Below are 23,590 nucleotides of genomic sequence, written 5' to 3' on the forward strand. Positions count from 1 at the left end.
TGAACACAGGCCAAAAGAACAACAACAACAACAACAACAACAACAACATGCATTTTAAGGCCATTTTCCCTGCAAGAGCGGGGATTAGCCTTGCGGTCCCCATGACAATGTTCTACATTTTGCCCTATTTTCTGCATCTCCCCTTGTTAACCCCCTTGCCCGCATTTCTTCTTCGACCATCTTTAGCCAAGTCTTTCTCGGTCTTCCCCGTCCTCTACTTCCTTCTACATTCATTTCCATCACTCTTCTCAACCAGTCACTTTCATCCTTCCTCAACACATGACAAAACCACCTCAACCTGTTTCTCTTCACAGCATCCATCACAGGCTCTATTCCCACCATCTTTCGCAATTCATCATTTATCTTCCTCTCTCTCTCAACGATACTCCGCACATCCACCGAACCATTCGCATTTTCACCCTTTCCAGCCTTCGTTGCTGCTCTACGTTCATTACCCATGTCTCACTCCCATAAATCATAACACTTCTCACACATGCAGCATACACCTTTCCCTTCAGCTTCAACGACACTCCGCTCCTCGTCAGCACGCCACTCAGTTCCCGAAACTTCTTCCATGCACATCTCACTCGAGCAACCGTTGCCGAGTCTGATCCACCTTCTCCATTCAGCATGTCTCCGAGGTAGCAAAATGTTTTCACACCTTCCAGCTTCACGCCGTCTCCAAGATCCAACTCAACATTTCCTCCATCTGCAGGTCCCTCTGAGCACACCTTACATTTGAATGTAGCTGCCACACTGGTTAATGACCCTCTCAGACCACTACATTTTTGATGAACCCACTCAGCGCACATTGTACATTGAATGGAGTTCACTCCGACACCCTTCCTGCACACAGCACAGGGCCACTTCCCAGTTCTTTCCACCTCACCACATGCTTTACCACTTGCCATCACCTTCGTCTTTCCGATATTCACCTTCAGACCTTTTGTCTCCATACATCCTTCCACTTGTTCATCTTTTCCTTCAGTCCATCCATAATTTCCGCAATCAACACCAGATCATCTGCATACAACAACTCCCACGGTAAACCCTCCTTTACGTTCTGAGCCAGCACAGCTACAAATAGTAGTGGACTTAGTACCGACCCCTGATGCACTCCCACCTTCACCTCAAACTCACCACTGTTCCCGTCCTTCGTCCTTACAGCTGTGCGCACTCTTTTGTACATTGCCATCACTACTCTGATCAACCATTCCTCCACTCCTAACTTCCTCATTGGCCACGTCAATACTTTGCGTGGAACCCTATCGAATGCTTTCTCCAGATCAACAAACCCAAGGGGTGGGGGGGGGGGGGGGGGGGACATGAGCTCTAAATATTTACAGAATAGCTTCGGTGCAAAGAACGATGCTCTGGACGGCCAGGTTGCTCCACTAAAGCTGGAGCCACAATGAAAACCTAGCCGACGAACAGTTCCTTGCACCGAAGGGGAAAATTAGCCGAATTGAAATAGTGAAAGAGTCAATCACAACAGCTTCATCAACATGTCTCTCCTTTGTGTGGTGGCTCACCAATCTCTCGAAATCCTCGATGTCTCTGTCTCTGTCTTTCTCTGTCTCTTTCTCTCTTTCTCTCTTTCTCCCTTTCTCTCTCTCTCTCTTTCTCTCTCTTTCTCTCTCTTTCTCTCTCTTTCTCTCTCTTTCTCTCTCTTTCTCTCTCTTTCTCTCTCTTCCTCTCTCTTCCTCTCTCTTCCTCTCTCTTCCTCTCTCTTTCTCTCTCTTTCTCTCTCTTTCTCTCTCTTTCTCTCTCTTCCTCTCTCTCTATTTCTCTCTCTTCCTCTCTCTTTCTCTCTCTTTCTCTCTCTCAGGTAGACAGCAGTTGACTCATTTCAAAACTGCATTCCAAGGTCTCTCAAGGCTCAATCTCTCCACGTTTACTTGTACTTACCTCGGCAAATATTTGCTCAGCCAAGCAGTTGTACCATTATTCAAGAAGGATGACCAATTCTGACCAATGGTGAGTTGATCGTAATGTCGTCGTTTTTATTGCAATTATCAACCTCGTTGACATTTCTTTACCGTTTATTTGACCAACATTGCAAACAACAAATGTTTATTTTTTAATAACAAAACAATAATGATGCATGTACAAAATTACACGTCATAGAAGAACAATCATTAACAATTAACCATTCCGCCCAAAGGAAAATGCACGTACGATCACTTGCCTCTTACTGGTTGGAATTACGTTGCCATTTGCCGCTGTTGTGTCAGCTGCCTGGATGGATGCAGTTGTCATTTCTCGATGATCTATATTAAATATCTGGTGTGGTATAAAAACCAATTCTCAAAAAAATAAATTATGATGCAGCAACAAGAAGAAAAACATCTATTTATCGATATATTTACACAGGAATTTACTTTATAAGAGTAATCAGGCACTCCTTCATTCCATGTCAAAAAGAACTGTGTGTGTGTGTGTGTATATATATATATATATATATATATATATATATATATATATATATATATATATATATATATATATATATATATATATATATATATATATATATATATATATATATATATATACAGACTTGGTATTTAATATGGAATATTTTTTTTGTGGGGATGAACTTACTTTTCAAGATGTCTTAGAACCAAAAGTTCATTGGAATTATGTTGAAGTTATTCTAGATTTTGTGAATGTGACCTTTAAAAGAAACAAAAAACACATTTGACATTTCGAAACAAATAAATTGATCCTTGAAAGTGATGTAAACTGATATCGAACTCAATTCATGGACAGTAATGTGTTAAACTTCTGTACGTTTTCCAGAAGCATCTCTTTATTTTGCACATTAGGCAAAAAAAAATTTGACAAAAACAAAAGTTAAATTACGACTGGGATTACGGACAGTAAAATTACAGTTCAGTACTTTGTGTAACCCCCACGAGCATTCAGGAGAGCACAAGCACGTTGAGGCATGCTGTTCACGAGATTTGCCAAGGTTTGGACAGGAATCGCTTGCCATGCAGTGACAATAGCCTGCTGCAATTCACGCACAGAGGTCGGCTGCTGGTCCAAGTGGTCGATTTGACGCGTTAATTCTGCCCACAAGTTCTCTATCGGATTCATATCCGGGGACATGGCAGGCCACTCCATATGCTCTACATATGGTCAGCAAGAAAATGTTGGATCATGCAAGCACGATGAGGCCGTGCATGGTCATCTTGGAAGACAAAGTTTCCTCGAAAGGCTGCACGAGCAAATGGAGCAACGTTTCTTCCAGAATGGCCCTGTACTTGAACTGGTTCAGGTTTCCATTCAGAACAACCAGGTCAGTTTTACCCCCTGCATGAAAAGCAGCCCAAACGGTCACCCCACCACCTCCAGCTTGGACTCTTGGCACTACACAATCTTTGTTGTAGGCTTCATGCACTTGTCTGCGCACTCGGACGCGGCCATCTTGACGATAGACCAGAAATCTAGACTCGTCACTGAAGATCACGTGATTCCAGTGTCCTGGCTGTCATTGACGGTGCTCTCTGGCCCACTGCAATCGGCGCTGGTGGTGTTGTCTGGTCAGGCGTGGCTTTCTCAGCGGACGCCTGGCACGATAGCCTGCTTTAACCAGTCGTTGGTTGACCAGCCTTCTAGATACAGGCACATTTGTCAGTTGCTGCCACTCAGCCCTAAGCCGATTAGCTGACTTGGTACGGCCATTGCGGACTAACCGGTGCAGCTGGCGATCATCTCCCCCTTGTGATTCTGCGGGGACGTCCTGGCCTCGGTATTGGAGTAGGGACACCCCTCTGAGCATTTCGTTTCAGGATCTTTGACACCTGACCTTGAGTGATGCCATACTGCCGAGCAACAGCACGCTGTTTCATGCCGGAATTTCGTAAAGCCACCACTCCATGACAAACAGCATTGTCAAGTTGACGGACTATCTCCAGAGGAAGCGGCAATAACTTTTGGAGACGTGCAGCAGTTGTTTTCCACTAATACAGAACGCAACAACCCTTGTATACCCGACTGTGAAGCCAATCATCAAATGCACCTGTCCGTACATTTTGCCACGCCACCTGTGATATAATCCTGTTGTTGACTTCTTGCTGCGACAGACAATCAGTGACATGGTTCTTTTAACAAATAAATCACCACAGTGTAAAATAAACTCACCAGATTGATATCCTGAGTTAAGAAAGTAAACCCAAGTCAAGAAAAAAAAAAATTCCATATTAAATGCCAAGTCTGTATATATATATATATATATATATATATATATATATATATATATATATATATATATATATATATATATATATATATATATATATATCAACCAATATATATATATATATATATATATATATATATATATATATATATATATATAGTCACGTGAAAAAGTAAGTACACCCCATGTAAAGTTTTGACCTTTTCAACATTTTTCAACATACAGCTATTTGATCTTCATTTCAACAATATTGATAGATAAAGGTGATATAATATAACAAATATCATGAAACATTTACATTTTGTAGTCCATTGTATAATTTAAATAAACATAAATGCAAATTTTGCATGTGCAAAAAGTAAGTACACCCCTACATTTATCACGACTTCAAATACCTAAAATTAGAATCAGGTGCACCAGCTCAGGTACAAATGATTAGAACATCGTTAGAGAGGATCTTGGAGGAACCTGTCTTATTTAAACCTAAGACATTTACTTTGGTTTGCTCTTTGTTGTTGAGGTGTGCGGCATCAACATGCCTAGATCAAAAGAGCTCTCTGGGGCCTTCAGAAAGAAGGTCATAGATGCCTACGAGTCTGGAAAGGGATTTTAAAAGATCTCAAAACAACTTGATATCAAACATTCGACTGTCAGGAAGATCATCCACAAGTGGAGAAGATTCCCAACAACTGCCAACTTGTTCATGCCAGGACGCCCCAGAAAGTTCAGCCCGAGCGCAGACCGCAAGATGCTGAAAGAAGTCTCTAAGAACTCCAGAATGTCATCACGGGACCTACAGGTAGCACTTGCCACTGTTGATGTCAAAGTGCACGAGTCTACCATTAGAAAGAGGCTGCACAAATTTGATCTACATGGGAGGTGTGCCAGGAGGAAACCTTTGCTGTCCAGAAAGAACATCAGGGCAAGACTGAAGTTTGCCAATGAACACCCACGCAAAGACCAGCACTTCTGGAACAATGTGCTCTGAACAGATGAGTCAAAGGTAGAGCTATTTGGCCACAATACCAGAATACATGTTTGGTGAAAACCAAACAGCATTTGACCACAAGAACCTGATACCAACTGTAAAGCATGGTGGTGGAAATATTATGGTTTGGGGCAGCTTTGGTGCATCAGGGCCTGGGCAGCTCACCATCATAGAATCCACTATGAATTCTTCATTGTACCAGAGGGTGCTTGAGGATAATGTGAGGCCATCTGTTGGAAAGTTGAAGCTCAACCGAAGGTGGACCTTGCAACATGACAATGACCCTAAACATACCAGTAAATCCACCAAGGAATGGCTGAAAAGAAAGAAATGGAGGGTTCTGGAATGGCCAAGTCAAAGCCCGGATCTAAATCCCATCGAGATGTTGTGGGGGGATTTGAAACGAGCTGTGCATGCAAGAAACCCATCAAACATCGCACAGCTGAAAGAATTCTGCATGGATGAGTCGGCGAAAATTTCTCCCAGTCGATGTCAGAGATGGGTAGACAGTTATAAGAAACGCCTACTTGAGGTTGTTACTGCCAAAAGGGGCAATACCACCTATTCGAGCCAAGGGTGTACTTACTTTTTCCACATGCGATATTTGCATTTATGTCTATTTAAATTATGCAATGGACTACAAAATGTAAATAAAAAACCTACAAAATGTAAATGTTTCATGATATTTGTTATATTATATCAGCTTTGTCTATCAATATTGTTGAAATGAAGATCAAATAGCTGCTGTTTGTTGAAATATGTTGAAAAAGTCAAAACTTTACATGGGGTGTACTTACTTTTTCACGTGACTGTATATATACTGAAACGCAAAAGAAACTTACCACCTTTGAAACCTTTAAATATCAACAATAACACTGTGTGTAGTAAATGTGTTAACTTATTTGTGGACAATAGTGTCCTCACTGTCAGACAAAACGGTCACGGATGGTCACTTGAACCTTCAGTGGTCACTTCATAGCACAGCTGTTGAACAGCCATTTTGACTGTCAGTGATTAGCCAAGGGGTACGGGATGATTTTAATGAGCTGCACGTGATGTCTTGATATTGGCTTTAAAAAGGCCAGTGCAAAATGGGCATTTCAATCAACATGCCACGATTGTCAAGGGATCAACGGCAGCGTGCCCTTGGCATGCTGCAAGGCGGACTGAGCTACCGTGAGGTGGCACGTCGCCTTGGCTGTTCACACCAGACGATATCGGCCCTGGTGGACAGAGACACCCTCCACAACTCTGCAGATGACAGACCTCAATCAGGGAGGCCAAGAGTCACCACTGCAAGGCAGGATAGGCAGATGGTCCGAAGTCACCTGCGGGATCGATTCCGTCCAGCATCCCGCACTGCGGCAGAAACTCCGGGGCGTGCAAACCCACGGATCTCCAATGATACTGCCCGAAGACGACTGCATGACTATGGTCTGACTGCCAGAAGACCATACAGAGGCCCCGTGATGACGGCTGCCCATCGCCGCAACCGACAGAGATGGTGCCAGCAGCATCAGTGGTGGACCTTGGCGCAGTGGAACGAGGTCGCTTTCAGCGATGAGTCAAGGTTCTGTGTGGACAGTCCTGATGGGCGTGAGCGTGTCTGTAGAAGAACTGGCGAGCGATATGCCGATTGTTGCGTGCGTCAAGCCAACAGGTGGGGTGGCCCAAGTGTGATGGTGTGGGCCGCCATATCAGGCCGGTACAGGACGCCACTGGTGGTTGTGGATGGGAATCTTAATGCCCAGCGGTATGTGGATAACATCCTGCGACCTCATCTGCTGCCATTCCTGCTAGACCACCCAGAACTGAGAACCTTTCAGCATGACAACGCTCGTCCCCATGCTGCTCGCTTTACCACTGCATTTCTCCAAGGCGAGAACATCAACACCATGCAGTGGCCTGCGCTCTCCCCTGACCTGAATCCCATAGAGCACCTGTGGGATGAGCTTGGGAGACGCGTAGTTGGCAGGGCCAGGACACGGGCAGAGCTGCTTCAGACATTGAGGACTGAGTGGGACAGAATCCAGCAGCAATCCATCCAAAGACTGGTAGGCAGTATACGCCGACGATGCACTGCCTGTATCCAAAACAATGGTGGCCACACACGCTATTGAAAGGGGACTGACATTGCACCCTGTGCTGTTCTGTACTGTCGAACAAACTGATGAGATGGTGTATCTTGGTCAAAAACTTGACATGTCATCAATAAAATGCCAATGTTTCAATTAGCAATTGTTGGTTTGTTTTATTTTGAACTGTTACAATTTTATTACATTTCAAACAAGTGGTAAGTTTCTTGCATGACTGCAATAGTCATGCAGTCGTCTTCGTGCAGTATCATTGGAGATCCGTGGGTTTGCATGCCCCGGAGTTTCTGCCCCAGTGCGGGATGCTGGACGGAATCGATCCCGCAGGTGACTTCGGACCATCTGCCTGTCCTGCCTTGCAGTGGTGACTCTTGGCCTCCCTGATCGAGGTCTGTCATCTGCAGAGTTGTGGAGGGTGTCTCTGTCCACCAGGGCCGATATCGTCTGGTGTGAACAGCCAAGGCGACGTGCCACCTCACGGTAGCTCAGTCCGCCTTGCAGCATTCCCAGGGCACGCTGCCGTTGATCCCTTGACAATCGTGGCATGTTGATTGAAATGCCCATTTTGCACTGGCCTTTTTAAAGCCAATATCAAGACATCACGTGCAGCTCATTAAAATCATCCCGTACCCCTTGGCTAATCACTGACAGTCAAAATGGCTGTTCAACAGCTGTGCTATGAAGTGACCATTGAAGGTTCAAGTGACCATCCGTGACCGTTTTGTCTGACAGTGAGGACACTATTGTCCACAAATAAGTTCACACATTTACTACACGCAGTGTTATTGTTGATATTTAAAGGTTTCAAAGGTGGTAAAGTTTCTTTTGCGTTTCAGTATATATACATACATACATACATACATACATACATATATATATATATATATATATATATATATATATATATATATATATATATATATATATATATATATATATATATATATATGCAAAGATTTGCAGTTGGGAGTAAATCCAAATGACTCCATGGTAAGATCTCCAACCTTTAATTGAACAAACAATGCCTCAACGTTTCGATTAACAACATGTGACAAAGCCACACGCCTCCGTTAATCTTCCTCAAGAGTGATAAAATCATCTCAACATCACCTTATATGCAAAGTGGGCGGGGTATATGCAAAGTGGGGTGGGCAAAGCTGGACAGCCAATGAAACCGTATCACACCGCTCTCGTGAACGGAGACGTTAATATGCGGTTGATCTTTGAATTTGGTCAGTAACGTCTCTGTTCACGAGAGCGGTGTGATACGGTTTCATTGGCTGTCCAGCTTTGCCCACCCCACTTTGCATATACCCCACCCACTTTGCATTTAAGGGGATGTTGAGATGATTTTATCACTCTTGAGGAAGATTAACGGAGGCGTGTGGCTTTGTCACATGTTGTTAATCGAAACGTTGTCATTGTTTGTTCAATTAAAGGTTGGAGATCTTACCACGGAGTCATTTATATGTATATATATATATATATATATATATATATATATATATATATATATATATATATATATACATATATATATATATATATACAGTGGAACCTTGACTTACGAGTGCACCAACTTACGAGTTTTTCGAGATACGAGCCGTCGCTCGGGCGGTTTATTGCTTTGAGATGCGAGCCGAGATCTGAGTTACGAGCTTTCGCCACCCGCCACCAGGTGGGTTCCGGTCACGTGGTTATCTTGCCGTGCAAGTATCTCTGCCGTATATCGCTGCATTTTTGTTTTCGCATGTTGGTTATTTTGAGTTTACGCCAGCCGCCACCAGGTGGGTTCCGGTCACGTGGTTATCTTGCCGTGCAAGTACAGTATCTCTGCCGTATATCGCTGCTGCTTTGTTTTCGCATTTTGGTTATTTTGGAAAATTTCTTTTTTTGGAAAGAAATTTTGGAAAAAAAAGAAGACGGAGGTTTTGCAGGAAATTAACGCGGAGGAGCCAGAGGCGGAGGTGGTTATCGCTACAAGTGAGATTAAGGAAATGTTGGGAATGTGGGAGAAAATTTCAGAGTTTATTGAAAAGAAACACCCTGAAAAAGTTGCAACAGGTCGTGCGTTGGCGCTGTGTAACGACACTTGCCTCACTCATTTTCGAAACATTTTGAAAGGGAGGAAGAAACAAACCTCGTTGGACAGGTTTTTATTGAAACGCCCTGCAAGTGAAAGCGAGGAAAGTGTGGCGAAAAAGGCAAAAGTTATCCCCTCCACCTCCGCCAGCATCTTCGTCTGATCTTCAAGGTAAATACACTTAATAAAACCAGTTTATTTCTTTACATTGTCTTTTATTATGTACAGTATATACGAGGTCGTGCTTGTTTATACATTATTTGTTATTTATAAAGTACATTTTTCTTATTTAAAAACACGTAACAAAAAAAATTGGTGTGGTTTTTTGGGGGCTGGAACGGATTAATAGCATTTCAATGCATTTTAATGGGGAAATTTGATTTGAGAAACGAGCAATTTGAGTTACGAGCTCGGTCACAGAACGAATTAAACTCGTAAGTCAAGGTTCCACTGTGTATATATATATATATATATATATATATATACATATACATATACATATATATATATATATATATATATATATATATATATATATATATATATATATATATATATACATATATATATACATATATATATATATATATATATATATATACATATATATATATATATATATATATATATATATATATATATATATACATATATATATATATATATATATATATACATATATATATATATATATATATATATATATATATATATATACATATATATATATATATATATATATATATATATATATATATATATATATATATATATATCCATAAACAATGGATAACATACAGTACATTGAGTGTCACTTCAACCAAAATTCTCTGATGAATGCAATGCATGTTTGGTTACGCCACCATTGAACCGCTTAGCTACATTACCACTACACACTACCATTAATCTCTTTATCTGCATTATAACTCCACATTACCATTAAACTATTCATCTACATTATAACTCCAAATTACCATTAAACTATTTATCTACATTATAACTCCACATTACCATTAATCTCTTTATCTGCATTATAACTCCACATTATCATTAAACTATTTATCTGCATTATAACTCCACATTACCATTAAACTATTTATCTGCATTATAACTCCACATTATCATTAAGCTATTTATCTGCATTATAACTCTACATTATCATTAAACTATTTATCTGCATTATAACTCCACATTATCATTAAACTATTTATCTGCATTATAACTCCACATTACCATTAATCTGTTTATCTACATTATAACTCCACATTACCATTAAACTATTTATCTACATTATAACTCCACATTACCATTAAGCTATTTATCTGCATTATAACTCCACATTACCATTAAACTATTTATCTACATTATAACTCCACATTACCATTAAGCTATTTATCTACATTATAACTCCACATTACCATTAAACTATTTATCTACATTATAACTCCACATTACCATTAAACTATTTATCTACATTATAACTCCACATTACCATTAAGCTATTTATCTACATTATAACTCCACATTACCATTAAACTATTTATCTGCATTATAACTCCACATTACCATTAAACTATTTATCTACATTATAACTCCACATTACCATTAAGCTATTTATCTACATTATAACTCCACATTACCATTAAGCTATTTATCTACATTATAACTCCACATTACCATTAATCTGTTTATCATTGCTGTTAGTTCAGCTGTGTTCATTTACTCACGTGAAAAGGCTTCACATAATCATGAAAACTTGAATGGTAGGAAGTATTCAATGGAGAAGGAATCTAAACAAACAAAAATGAAAGACGTTTAAAAAAAAAGAGGACGTTTTGGGGGAAGGGGGCAAAGGGGGTTGGGGAGGGCCGAAGCCGAAGGGGTAGGGGGGGAGAGTGTATGGCTTTTGAGCCGAGGAAGACTAAATACAAGCTCATAGTTTGGTTGAAAAATCATAATTCTCACGAGACTGCTGGTCAGCTTCTTGTCCATGGCGAAAGGTAGTTTTCCTTCCTGCTTTCTTCTGCCCCGCTTAATGGAAGCTTCACCGGCTATCTGCATGGTAACATAAAATCACATAAACCATCATTTATGGCTATAATGGGATCATAAATCTGCAGACATAAAAGAAAGGGAAAACTCGAATAGATATCATTTTATGTTTTTCTTCATTTCTCGCGCACACAAAGATTCATACATTGTTGGAGGACATTTAAACATTCCTTCATGTAAAAGTTTTTACAGCACACTTGGGTGTTGTTCACAGCGCATTCACACCTTATTGCTCACTGTGTTTTTACCTAACCCTTCAAAGTGGTGGCAGAGATGCTGAAAATAATCTTACACCAATACAGCCTCACATTCCCAGGAAAGTCAGCTGACATCATGATGTACTACTCAACATCCTTCGGATTTTCGACATTTCGAGCTACAATTTCACCGCAAACATTATAAAACCTGAAATCATGGCAAATCAATTCCATGGTAAAGTGTACTAGTGTATAAAACTATTTAAAAATATATAAAAAATCAACACACTGCTTAACAAAAGAGCATAAATAATTAATTACAGCCATCCTGTGTCCTGTAATCATCATGTTGCCGTCATCATGTTACCGTCATCATGTTACCGTCATCATGTTACCGTCATCATGTTACCGTCATCATGTTACCGTCATCATGTTACAGTCATCATGTTACAATCATATTACCATCATCATATAACCATAATACAAATAAACAAGTCGGTAGACGACGATGGTTCACGAGCGAGCGGTATTCAATGACAAAGGACGGACTGCAACCGAAACGGGCCCGGACAGGCCAGGCCCGCAAATGTCAAAACGAAGGTTACTGACCTTGGAATGAGATAGAAAATAATGTATAATCAGTTATGAGGTGAGTTAGCTACACAATACCGAAAATTCGGTGAAAAATGAAATGAAAATAAATAAATAAAGAAATAAATAAATTTTAAAAAATGAAAATATAAAAATAAAAAATGAAAAAAAATGAAAAATCGAGCTCCGTGGGGCTAGACACTTGACATTGGCCTAACCAAATACCGAAACCCCTGTCAGATTCCACCAAACCCCTCGGAGAAGATGTAGCTTGAACTCGATTACCCCCTAAAAAGACATCTTTTTCGGGCGTGGCTCCGCCCACAATGGGCGCAATACGCCCACTCTAGGCAGGGCACAACTAGATCATGATATCAACCTCCCACCCAAGTTTCATCAAGATCGGATGATATCATTGGGTAGTTATGCTGCGGACAGACAGACACACACAGACAGACGCACAGACATGACAAATATAGTGGTCACTTGATAACTCGTGAACCAACAATCAATGCTGTTTATTCGTATTTCTTTTTTATTCATTTTTAATCATGACATAACGCTGAGTAAGAGAGACAGAGTGAGTCAAACCTTCTCTAATCAGAATAAAACCTTCTTCATATTTTAAACGACTCTACTATTAAACGGGGAGAAAGCCTGTCAAAATGACGGGCACACAAAATTCAACACAACACAGAGGATTAACATGCACACAAAGTTGTGAATTGCGTCCGGTGAATTATTTACAAGAAATGATAGTCCAAGAAATGAGACTTTCCCTGTGGAGGATTCATGGGGAGCAGAGCAATTTGTCAAAAAATATACAGGAACACAGAGTCACACACACATACAGTTACACACACAGTTACACAAACCTCAACAGAGTCATTGTCAACAAAAACAGCCCAGCGCAGGGGGGGGGGGGGACACAGAGTTCAGCCTTTTGGCACGCGAGAGGGGGGGGGGGGGGGGGGGGAGACGGTTTCTGATAAGATTTCTATATTAGTTGATTGAATTGGAGGAAACCCCTCCCCCTCCCCCCCCCCCCCCCCATCCTTTCAGGCTTTTATAAGGGGAGGATCCAAAATGGGAGCACCACCCTCTGAGGCCCTTACTGTTCTGATGTATCGTCACAAATTTAGTCCATATCGGTCATATAGTTTTTGAGGAAAATAAGTTTTATTAAGTGTGAGGGATCAAAGGAGTGGGCCCATGACCCCTTTCCGGGGGACATATGACCGACCATGAGCAGCACAACTTAAAGATAGGCTTGGTCTCGAGCCTCGTGGTTGAGTTTGGTCTGGATCTGTCTGGCGATTTACTGAGAAGATTTTTCAATTAAATATCAATATTTGGGGCAAAACCCCCATTTTACCTCCTCTATAGGGTCGCAGGAAGTGAGGCATGAAGGCATGAAGCCCAAGGCATATACGTACTGTGTTGTCGGAAGACCTGTAACATCTATGCTTTCGATATTTGATGGTAATTTTAACAACCGGTTTGTTTGTGTTTCACACTGAATGAAAAACGTGAAGGTCGTGCAGTATGGTGACAAACAGCATGGTGATAGCGATATATGACGAGTTCGACAACATGTTCGGCCGAAAGGGCATATACATCAAAATGGCCGTGTGTGGAGTCAGCCGTCGTACGTCGTAATGACATCACATCACCCCTGTCATGTGAGCAGATCCTCAGCTCTGATTGATGTACGTTTGTGAGACAAACATACATATACATATACATATACATATTTACATACATACTGTCGTGTCCCTCCAGTGGTTAAGATCGTTTTTATTCCCAAGGCGGCAGCCCAAAAATTGGCGGTACTTTTTGGTGCACATGGCACGGAAGGCAGCGAGGTGTTTACCTGAACAGAAGCCACACAGGTTTATTCCCGAACCCACAAACAAAGAAACACAACACAACCAATGAAAAATTCCACAATAATGAATTTAATGAAGTAAATCAAAGAATAAAATAAATGCGGAGGTGAATCTAATATTTACTACTGTGAGACGTCTCCACTCAGAGACAAAAACAGACCAGGTAAAGATAAAAATAAAAGGAAATTCCTTTATCCGGCTGGCACTCAGCTTTGGCGTCCCAGCGAGCACTTTGGTGAGGTTGTTGGCCGTTGAAACTGGCGAGGTCAGCAGTACAAGTTGGCCCGAAGCCGCTCACGCGGGAAACGCTCCAACAATGGCGCGGTCAATGACGCGAGTGCACCGAGCCGTGAAGCGGCTGTCAAAACTCCCTCCTCTCAATTCCTGGCCAGCGAGCACAATGCGGCCCTCAGCTCCCCCGAAGAGCATCACCAACCAATAACACCCCCTCCCCCAACGTTGCCAAAGTTCACACAAAAGCTCCGAAAAGTCTTCACAAGTGCACATGGGCCAGAAACAGCCAAGCCACCCGAGAGAGACAAAAAGAAAGAGAAATGCGCTCTTCTTCCTCTTTCTCAAAGCCTCTTGATGATGTCATACTGTCCAATCGTCGAGCTCCACTGAATCACCCCCATGTCTACTTGACCAATCACGAAGCTCGGAGCATGGCCTGCCGGTTACGATCTCTTGGAGGTGGGGTTTAGTTGCCGACCGGGAATGTTCGGGGGTTCTGTCGGCAGTTATGTCGGTTAATGGAAGGTTTTATGGCCGGCCTTGTAATTGCAAAAAACGTAGGGAAAACCCACAGAAGGCAATCACTTACTGTCGGGAAAACATATCTTAACCCCTATCTAACTACCATAGCTTCACCCCTCGTGTGAAGACACGCAAATAACTTAAGCTCCAGTTTCCCTACTTAATACATTGAGATGTCTCCTACTCGTCCACGATCCATGCTCTACCTATACGATCCTATCTTTTCTATGACATTTCATCTACCCCCACAAACGTAACAATACATACATACAACACCAAGTTTCCCTTTATTATTTTATTAACTGAATGACTATCATTTTCTTCGACAGGTTCATCTATTTCCATGGACCTCTTCTCTACCGATTGCCACTCAGTCTCACCCATTAAAATATTGCATACTGGAATGAGAACATCGCGATGGCCCAAGTCCAGGAAACCAAAATATAGCACAGACACCGCCCTTTCATCGACTCCTCCTGTTATGACAATACGATGCGCAACAAATGCTGCTAGTTTTCGAAGTAAACATTGACTAATTATGCATCTCACAAATTGCCTTTATCTGCCAGTTTATCGGCAAACATGCCAAGTTGCCCCATGCATGTCCGATATCTTGTAACGACAATGGAATTCCATCTGGGACACATGGATCAACCATCCCCGCAATAAATACAGATAACCGATCACAGAATTTGCATACATAATTAAGTTTTTCGTCTCAGTTTGACATGAATATTCTCATCCCAGTCCACCAATAAAGTAGGACTTAAAAACTAGAACATAAACACATTTACCATCACCAAATAACTTATCGACTAAAAATCTCTGATTATTCGGTGGGGGGATTCAGGACAGCTGCCCAACCAATGGGGGCGAAGGCAGTCCGTCCGCACATACATGTTCCAATAAGGTACTGGCTTTTATGTAATTTAGATAGATAGCTCATCCCTTTATTTGAGGAATATAAATATAAGTGTTTACTATAAATTTTGCACGGCCTCCTGTTTCATCGAAAGAAAGGTCGAGGGCTGTTTGGATTTCAAAAAAAATTGACCACATAAAATGAGATTATACTTCCTGCATCTCCCGCCAAATTTTTATCATAACAACCAGATCACCCACGTGCAATATCCTCCTCAGAATATCTTTCATGTTTATCTTCCTGTTTACCAGCTACATCACCATGATAAACATGAGTAAGAGCACTTCCCTCCCTCAAACCGATGTTCACACTAAACTCCTCCGAAATCCCAGGACCAACCAAAACTCTTCCCTTCATTCCCTTAAGCCCCAGTCATACCGGCCATTTTCAGGCCACGAATCGCCACGACCTAAGATCGGGGCGACATTCTTGGCCAGATCGTATTGGGGTCCTGGCGATTCCTGGATGATCGGGGGTGTACTTGGCAGTTCAGGTCGAGACGGGAAGCCGCCCCGATAATTTTGAACTGTTCAAAATTATCGTGGCGATTCGTGGCGTTTTTCAAACTCTTGCTGCTGTCTGGAGGGTGTCGTACGGGCGCGTGTGGGCATCAGGAAAATGGTCGTGGAGTGTCTTGCGGCGGTCGGGAAACTTGGCTGCCACGATTCGCTCCGCATCCAGCAAGCACTGATACGACCGCCGTATGTCCTCACATGGACGCCGTACGACTGCCATCACGATCTTCCAAGAATTGCCCCGATCCGTCCCGGCCACGTTCGCGCAGCAGTACGACGACTCACGATCATTGCCGATCTCTCACGAATTAACAAGACTCCGCCAAGACTGCCGTAAGCATGCAGTAAGCACCAGTAGGCGCCAGTACGACCTGTCACAAGCCGGGGATATATAGGCGATCCCCGGTGGCGAAATCATTTCATCTCCTGATTCCAAGCTGGTCACATCGATTCCAAGAAGAACAACGATGGCTGAAGGTCAAGAAAGGTTGCAGTTGCTGGCTAACATGGCTCAACTCCAGATGGTCTTCTGGATCCCCTCCCCCTCTTCCTGGCTGGCGGCATCATTGGAAGGCTTGGAGTTGATGATTTATATAAACGACATACAAAAATAACGTGAATTAGCGTCGTCTGAATTTTAATAATAATAATAATAATGCATTTATTTTATATAGCGCTTTTCAGGAAGCCCTGAGATAATTTAAGATCGTAGTTAGGTCGGCGCGATTCTTGGCCGTTCTTATATAGGGCAAGGACGGCCGCCGCGCAGTTGGGCTCGGACGCGTGCGTACTGCGGTCGTAGTGAGGTCGTAGTGAGGTCGTAGTGCCGTCGTAGTGCGGTCATAGTGGGATCGGGGTGGATCGGGGCGGATCGGGGCGGATCGGGGCGGATCGGGGCGAAGACGTGTGGGCAAGGGCTAGGACTTGTGGAGATCTTGCCGCGCACTTGGCGGATCGGGCTTTGTCGGCGCGGCGGTCACGGCGCGATCGTACGGGAGTCGTGGCAGGGGTGTTTTGGTATGACTGTGGGAAAATTTACAGCCGATCTTCCCGAAAAGTCGTGTTGGTGCGGGGAATCGCCAGATCGGGGGTGATCAGGGCGATTCGTGGCCACTTAAATCCGGTATACAACAACACAACATGCATTTTAAAGGCCATTTTCCCTGCTAGAGCGGGGGTTAGCCTTGCGGTCCCCATGACAATCTTCTCCATTTTGCCCTATTTTCTGCATCTCTCCTTGTTAACCCCCTTGCCCGCATTTCTTCTTCCACCATCTTTAGCCAAGTCTTTCTCGGTCTTCCCCGTCTTCTACTTCCTTCTACATTCATTTCCATCACTCTTCTCAACCAGTCACTTTCATCCTTCCTCAACACATGACCAAACCATCTCAACCTGTTCCTCTTCACAGCATCAATCACAGGCTCTATTCCCATCATCTTTCGCAATTCATCATTTGTCTTCCTCTCTCTCAACGATACTCCGCACATCCGTCGAACCATTCGCATTTCCACCCTTTCCAACCTTCGTGCTGCTCTACGTTCATTACCCATGTCTCGCTCCCATAAATCATAACACTTCTCACACATGCAGCATACACCTTTCCCTTCAGCTTCAACGACACTCCCCTCATCATCAGCACGCCACTCAATTCCCGAAACTTCTTCCATGCACATCTCACTCGAGCAACCGTTGCCGAGTCTGATCCACCTTCTCCATTCAGCATGTCTCCGAGGTATCAAAATGTTTTCACACCTTCCAGCTTCACGCCGTCTCCAAGATCCAACTCAACATTTCCTCCATCTGCAGCTCCCTCTGTGCACACCTTACATTTGAATGTAGCTGCCACACTGGTTAATGACCCTCTCAGACCACTACATTTTTGATGAACCCACTCAGCGCACATTGTACACTGAATGGAGTTCACTCCGACACCCTTCCTACACACAGCACAGGGCCACTTCCCAGTTCTTTCCACCTCACCACATGCTTTACCACTTGCCATCACCTTCGTCTTTCCGATATTCACCTTCAGACCTTTTGTCTCCATACATTCCTTCCACGTGTTCATCTTTTCCTTCAGTCCATCCATACTTTCCGCAATTAACACCAGATCATCTGCATACAACAACTCCCACGGTAAACCCTCCTTTACGTTCTGAGCCAGCACCTCCATCACAGCTACAAATAGTAGTGGACTTAGTAACGACCACTGATGCACTCCCACCTTCACCTCAAACTCACCACTGTTCCCGTCCTTCTTCCTTACAGCTGTGCGCGCTCTTTTGTACATTGCCATCACGACTCTGATCAACCATTCCTCCACTCCTAACTTCCTCAATGCCCATGTCAATACTTTGCGTGGAACCCGATCGAATGCTTTCTCCAGATCAAGAAACCCAAGAAACAACTTCTTCCTCTTCTCCATGTACTTCTCCTGCAACTGCCTCACAATGAAAAGCGCGTCTGTCGTTCCTCTTCCTGGCATAAATCCAAACTGCATTTCGTCAATCTTCACTTTCTTCCTTATCCTCCTCTCCAACACCCTTTCCAATACCTTCATTCCATTCTCCAATAACTTTATCGCTCGGTACGAGCCACACTCCAGAGGGTCACCTTTCCCCTTGTATAGAGGGACGAGGGTACTCAGTTCCCAATCCACTGGAATGCGGCCTTCTTTCACCACCAGATTACAGATCTCTGTCATTCTCTTCACACCCCAACTTCCTGCTGCCTTCAACATATCTCCCACAACTCCCGTCGGCCCTCCCGCTTTTCTACCCTTCATTGCTTTTATCGCTTCCTCAACTTCCTTCTCAGTTATCTTCTCTGCCGGTCCTAAAACTGGGTTACTCTCCATGTTGCCATCCCATTCATTCTCTGTATTCAACAGCATTTCCATATATCTTTTCCATCTTCCTTTAATTCCATCTGGGTCGACAACGATTTGTCCCACTTCATCCTTCAAATCCGGTATGACTGGGGCTTTATACTGTTGCGGATATGGGATTTGCATCCATCCATATCCGCTTGTAAATATTCCCCTATTTCCTCAATACTTCCCAACTATCCCCAATCCCCCATTCCCTAGTCCCATTTTCTGTAAACAACACTCTGTAGACCCGACCTCCCCCTATTTCCCCCCATTAAATGTCGCATCCAGGTCCACCGCATCTCACGTAGACAACTATAGGACATCTTGCTAGTTATTCTTAGTCTATGTCAGTTAAGGATTCGTTTCCATTAATTCTGACCCTTCGTTGCACCAGAATGTGATTGTATGGCACCGTTAGGAAGTTCAGGACCTCCCAATACCTCCCCGCAGCTCTTCCTCACGGTTCAGAAGCAACAACAACAACATCAGCAACGGCGGCGGCGTGCACAGGGAGTGCGCGTCCTCACTCCGGCTTGGTTGGTAGGGGGTGTTGGGAGGGCATGAGGCCTTCCCCACGAGCCGCCATCAAACATGTGCTCGACGGGGTTACCAAATAGGGGCTCCCTGTCAGCTCCTCGTCAAGGGCGGAGCCCGGTAACCCCCGCACCCAATGGAAGCGGCGGACCGGTCCCATCTGGGGCGGAGCCAACCAGCCGAGGGCGTGTGACTCCCCGCTGAGCATGCGCAGGAAGAGGGAGGTGACGTCAGATGCGCGCTGAGCTTGGAGAAGGAAAGACGCCACCTCCGAGCGCTGTGAGGCCTCCCTGCATCTCTTGGACCGTGCTTGATCCTGTCCCCGAGCCAAGGTGCACCTTGTGCTATCGAACTACCTGTCCTTCCCTGCCATCAATCCCTGTGTAAGTCAGCCTTGTTCCGTTTGTCTGTGGTCTGTCTGGGCTAAGATAAGATTGTATCTAAGTGCCTATCTCTTCTGTGTCTTTACCTCACTCTACCTTGTAATCTACCCCTTTTCTCCACCACTAATTATACCCTCCTCCGGAGGTCTTGAGAACTGTACCCCTTGCGTCGTCTCATTTATCCCAGTCGTTGTGTCCTTTCCAATCATTGATTTAGCGTAGCGCGATTTGGCCAACGTTCGGGTGGAATCGGGTGAGTTGGGGAAGAATCGGGGGAACTGTTAGGTCGCGGTGGACCATCCGCTCGGCCCATCATAACATCTAACCGCGTCCGTAACAATTGGTGTCGAGGAGTGAGATACGAGGCCCGAAGCGCGCTTAACGCGCTCAAAATTACAAGCAGTTGGAAATTGTTTTGTTTTACAAAAAACCCGAATTTTGAAAGTCGCGCTATGGCAGATCAAGACGGCTGGGTTCCGGTAGAGGAGAGTGAGGCAGGATCGATCCAGGACCAAATTGAGGGACAAGAGGAGAGCGAAGCAGTGAGGGCGGCAGGTTCGCAAGATGGCGCTCTCGCGCACGAGGTTGCGGGCGCGCAAAATGGCGCCTCGCACATGGCTACGGCGGCCGCACCCGCTGCACAAGTGGGAGGGATGGCCCAAATGCAGGCCCTCATGGAGCAATTTATGGTACAAATGCAGGCGTCCCTCAGCCTGCAGAAGGACGAGATGAGGGCTGACAGTGAGCGATTGGGGGGCAGAATGGGGGGCAAAATGGGAGAAATGGGGGAACAGTTAGAACAAAGGATGGGGTCCAATAGCGAGAAATTGAGGGATGACATGGGAAACCAGATCGGGGGTTTAAGGGATGACATGGGAAACCAGATCGGGGGTTTAAGGGATGACATGCGGGCCCAGATCGGAGGGTTAGGGAGTAGAATAGAGGGATTAGACAATAGATTAGGGGAAATACAGGAGGGGTTAACGGGGGTAGAAAACAGAATGGCCGCTCAAGAGAATCAAATGGAAGGGATGAAAAAGGGGTTAGAGGGGTTAGAAAACAGTATGGAAGGCAAATTGAGGGACATGAGGGACCAAGCGGAAAGGGAAGTTAAAAAAATGGGGCAGCAGATAGAGGGGGTCAGAATGGGGGTAGAAACTAAATTGGATGCTTACAGGGAGGAAATGGAGCAGATGAGGGTGGCATCTGGGCAGGAGATGCAAATGATGGGAGAGGAGATCAGAAGAGGTGTGAGTGAGGAGGTCGGAGGAGTGCGCGAGGAGGTGAGGCACTGTAAGGCGCGCATGGAGAAGGAGGTGAGAAAGGGGACTGTAAAATTGCAAGGTGGTATAGAGGAGTTGACGCTGGGAGTAGAACAACTGACAGTGGGACAAAAGGAGTTGGGGGACCAGGTAAAGAAGAACACAGCGGTAATAGAGGGTTTAAAATCGACACAGAAGGAGATGAAAAAGGACGTAGGGGTAATTAAAAAAGAGTGTCAGACGGTACATGAGGACCTGACGAGGAAAATGAACAAGGTGGTAGAGGTGATGGAGGTTAAAGAGCGGGAGGTGCGGGAGCACATAGAAAAAAATAAGGTGGAGTTAGAGGAAGAACTTAAGGGGGCGCACGAGGAGATGAAGGAGGTGAAGCAGAAATTGGAAGAAGTGGAAGAAGGGGTGAGCGAAATTAAGAAGCGACGGAGAGAGGATAAGAAAGAGATAAAGGAGGAAGTAAAAGAATTGGTCCAAAGTCTGTGTTCGGATCGTGATGATGTGCTCATTAACCGGATGAGGGATTCGCAGGTGATGGAGGAGAAGCGAAGAGAAAGAGGACCCGGTGTAAGTGGTGACCAATATGGTCGTGCGTATGATGCGCCAGGTGATTTAATAAGCTTGGGGGTCGAGATGGACCCGGATGTTCGTGAGAGGCCAAGAGTGAGGTGTATGGCTGGTCCGGAGGGTATGGAACGAGGGTGCGAGCGAGAGGGTCCGGTGATGGGAGAGGTGCGAGGTGTGAGTGAGCAAGGTTGTGGTGGTATGGAATGGGTAGCGGGTTGCGGAAGTGTGACCCATGCATCGACACCAACAGGGGTAGTTTTTAGAGGGACAGAGGAGGCACGGGAGCCCCTTGGGGGTAATGTACTGTGGGGGCCCGGCCGGTTCGGCCCCGCGCTGACCCCGCAAGGGGCGACGCACGGGGTCCGGCAGGCGGGCAACGACTCGCATACGAGGTGGTCCCACAAGGTCCCACTCGCGCCGTATGACGGTGGGTAAGGGTGGCATCCCTGCCACCCTTCCCATGAATGGGGCAAATGCGCACTAGTTTATGGGGTTTATGGCAGTGAAAACTAGCCATGGTGGGTTAGGATATTGTGTGTAGGGATCTAGCGAAGATGACATTAGGTAACGTTAAGGTTAGTTAGTGACAAGGATACCTGTAGTGGGGATGATAATGACGTGGGAGCGCAATAGTTTCAAGGGGCGACTGGGAAGCGCAAGTTTCAAAGGGGAGTAGTTAGATGAAATGATGCTGTGTGAGAACTGGACAGGTGTGTGGAGCAGTGTATGAGTAGTGAGTGTGGTGGATCAGCGCGAATGCACTTGGGGGAGAGAAGGGTGCAGGCAGCACCAAGTATGAGAGCACAGGTGTGCAAGTACAGGTGTGTGGAATATATGGAGCAGAGAATGAGTGGTGTGGAGAGAGTTGGAGTAAGTGGTACGGAGTGGTGTGCATGGTGCGAAGGTGTGGATGGGGGAAGAGTGGACCCCTTTTCACGAGTACCCGGGGAGGGTAGTTTAAAGAATAGTTAGAAGGTATAGGTAAATTGTGGTTGGATATTGGCATTTGTGGTGCGGTTGCAGAATGGTATTGTGGATGGGTGCATTGGTGTGGTGAAATTGGCTGGTCGTGTGGCCTGTTAGTATGTGTGTGAATGGTTGGGCACTCCGCCACTGTTAGATGTCGGCCAGGTGAGGCCGCAGGTGGGCTCTGGGAGCCGTTAGTGTCAGTGGGTGCCTGAGGATCCCGGGTGTGGATCGGGCAGCCCGTGCCAGAGAGGGCACTGAGGGGGTGAGAGTGCGAGAGGGCCTTCCCCAGTTAGTTAGGTTAGGGTGAGGAGCAGGTGAGCTCGGTAGGCAACAACAGTGGTGGAGGTGTGCAGGTGGGCGGACCAGCTGGGAGCGTCACACGACCCAGCCACCGAAATTGTGCGGGGGCACCGAGTGATGAATCGGGGGAGTGAGACCCCAACTTGAGAAGCACCACAGTTTGGCCAATGGGAATTGGTTTTTAGAACCCATAGTGTAAGTTGGCCAATGGATTGGCAGAGAAAGACCCCGGGTAATGTAAAGTTGTTAAAGTCATTTAGGAAATAGTTAGGATTGATGAACCTGTCGCACCATACGCAGCCACTTACCTGAGGTGATGATGATGACTCCACACCTGTGTTCCTTTGTTCTGTGTTGCAGGAAAGGAGAATTGCTGTGTGGATTTGTGAGACGCATCA

General features: G+C 44.7%; 1 protein-coding gene across 4 annotated transcripts in view; it reads right to left on the bottom strand.

Annotated features, from left to right (window-relative positions):
- GLYR1 (glyoxylate reductase 1 homolog) overlaps positions 1 to 23,590 on the bottom strand; it is a 297,703-nt gene that overhangs the window by 203,693 nt on the left and 70,420 nt on the right. For 2 of the 4 annotated variants that reach the window (XM_078777480.1, XM_078777478.1), the window contains exons 5-7: positions 11,337 to 11,426; positions 11,099 to 11,161; positions 2,189 to 2,283 (exon numbers count right to left, since the gene is read on the bottom strand). In XM_078777480.1, the coding sequence (XP_078633606.1) occupies positions 2,189 to 2,283; positions 11,099 to 11,161; positions 11,337 to 11,426 (248 nt within the window). The remainder of the gene's footprint in view (positions 1 to 2,188; positions 2,284 to 11,098; positions 11,162 to 11,336; positions 11,427 to 23,590) is intronic. The other 2 variants (XM_078777477.1, XM_078777479.1) reach the window with 1 other exon arrangement.

Source organism: Myxine glutinosa, chromosome 5 (assembly GCF_964187855.1).
Source record: "Myxine glutinosa chromosome 5, kmMyxGlut1.1, whole genome shotgun sequence".
Taxonomy (NCBI): domain Eukaryota; kingdom Metazoa; phylum Chordata; class Myxini; order Myxiniformes; family Myxinidae; genus Myxine; species Myxine glutinosa.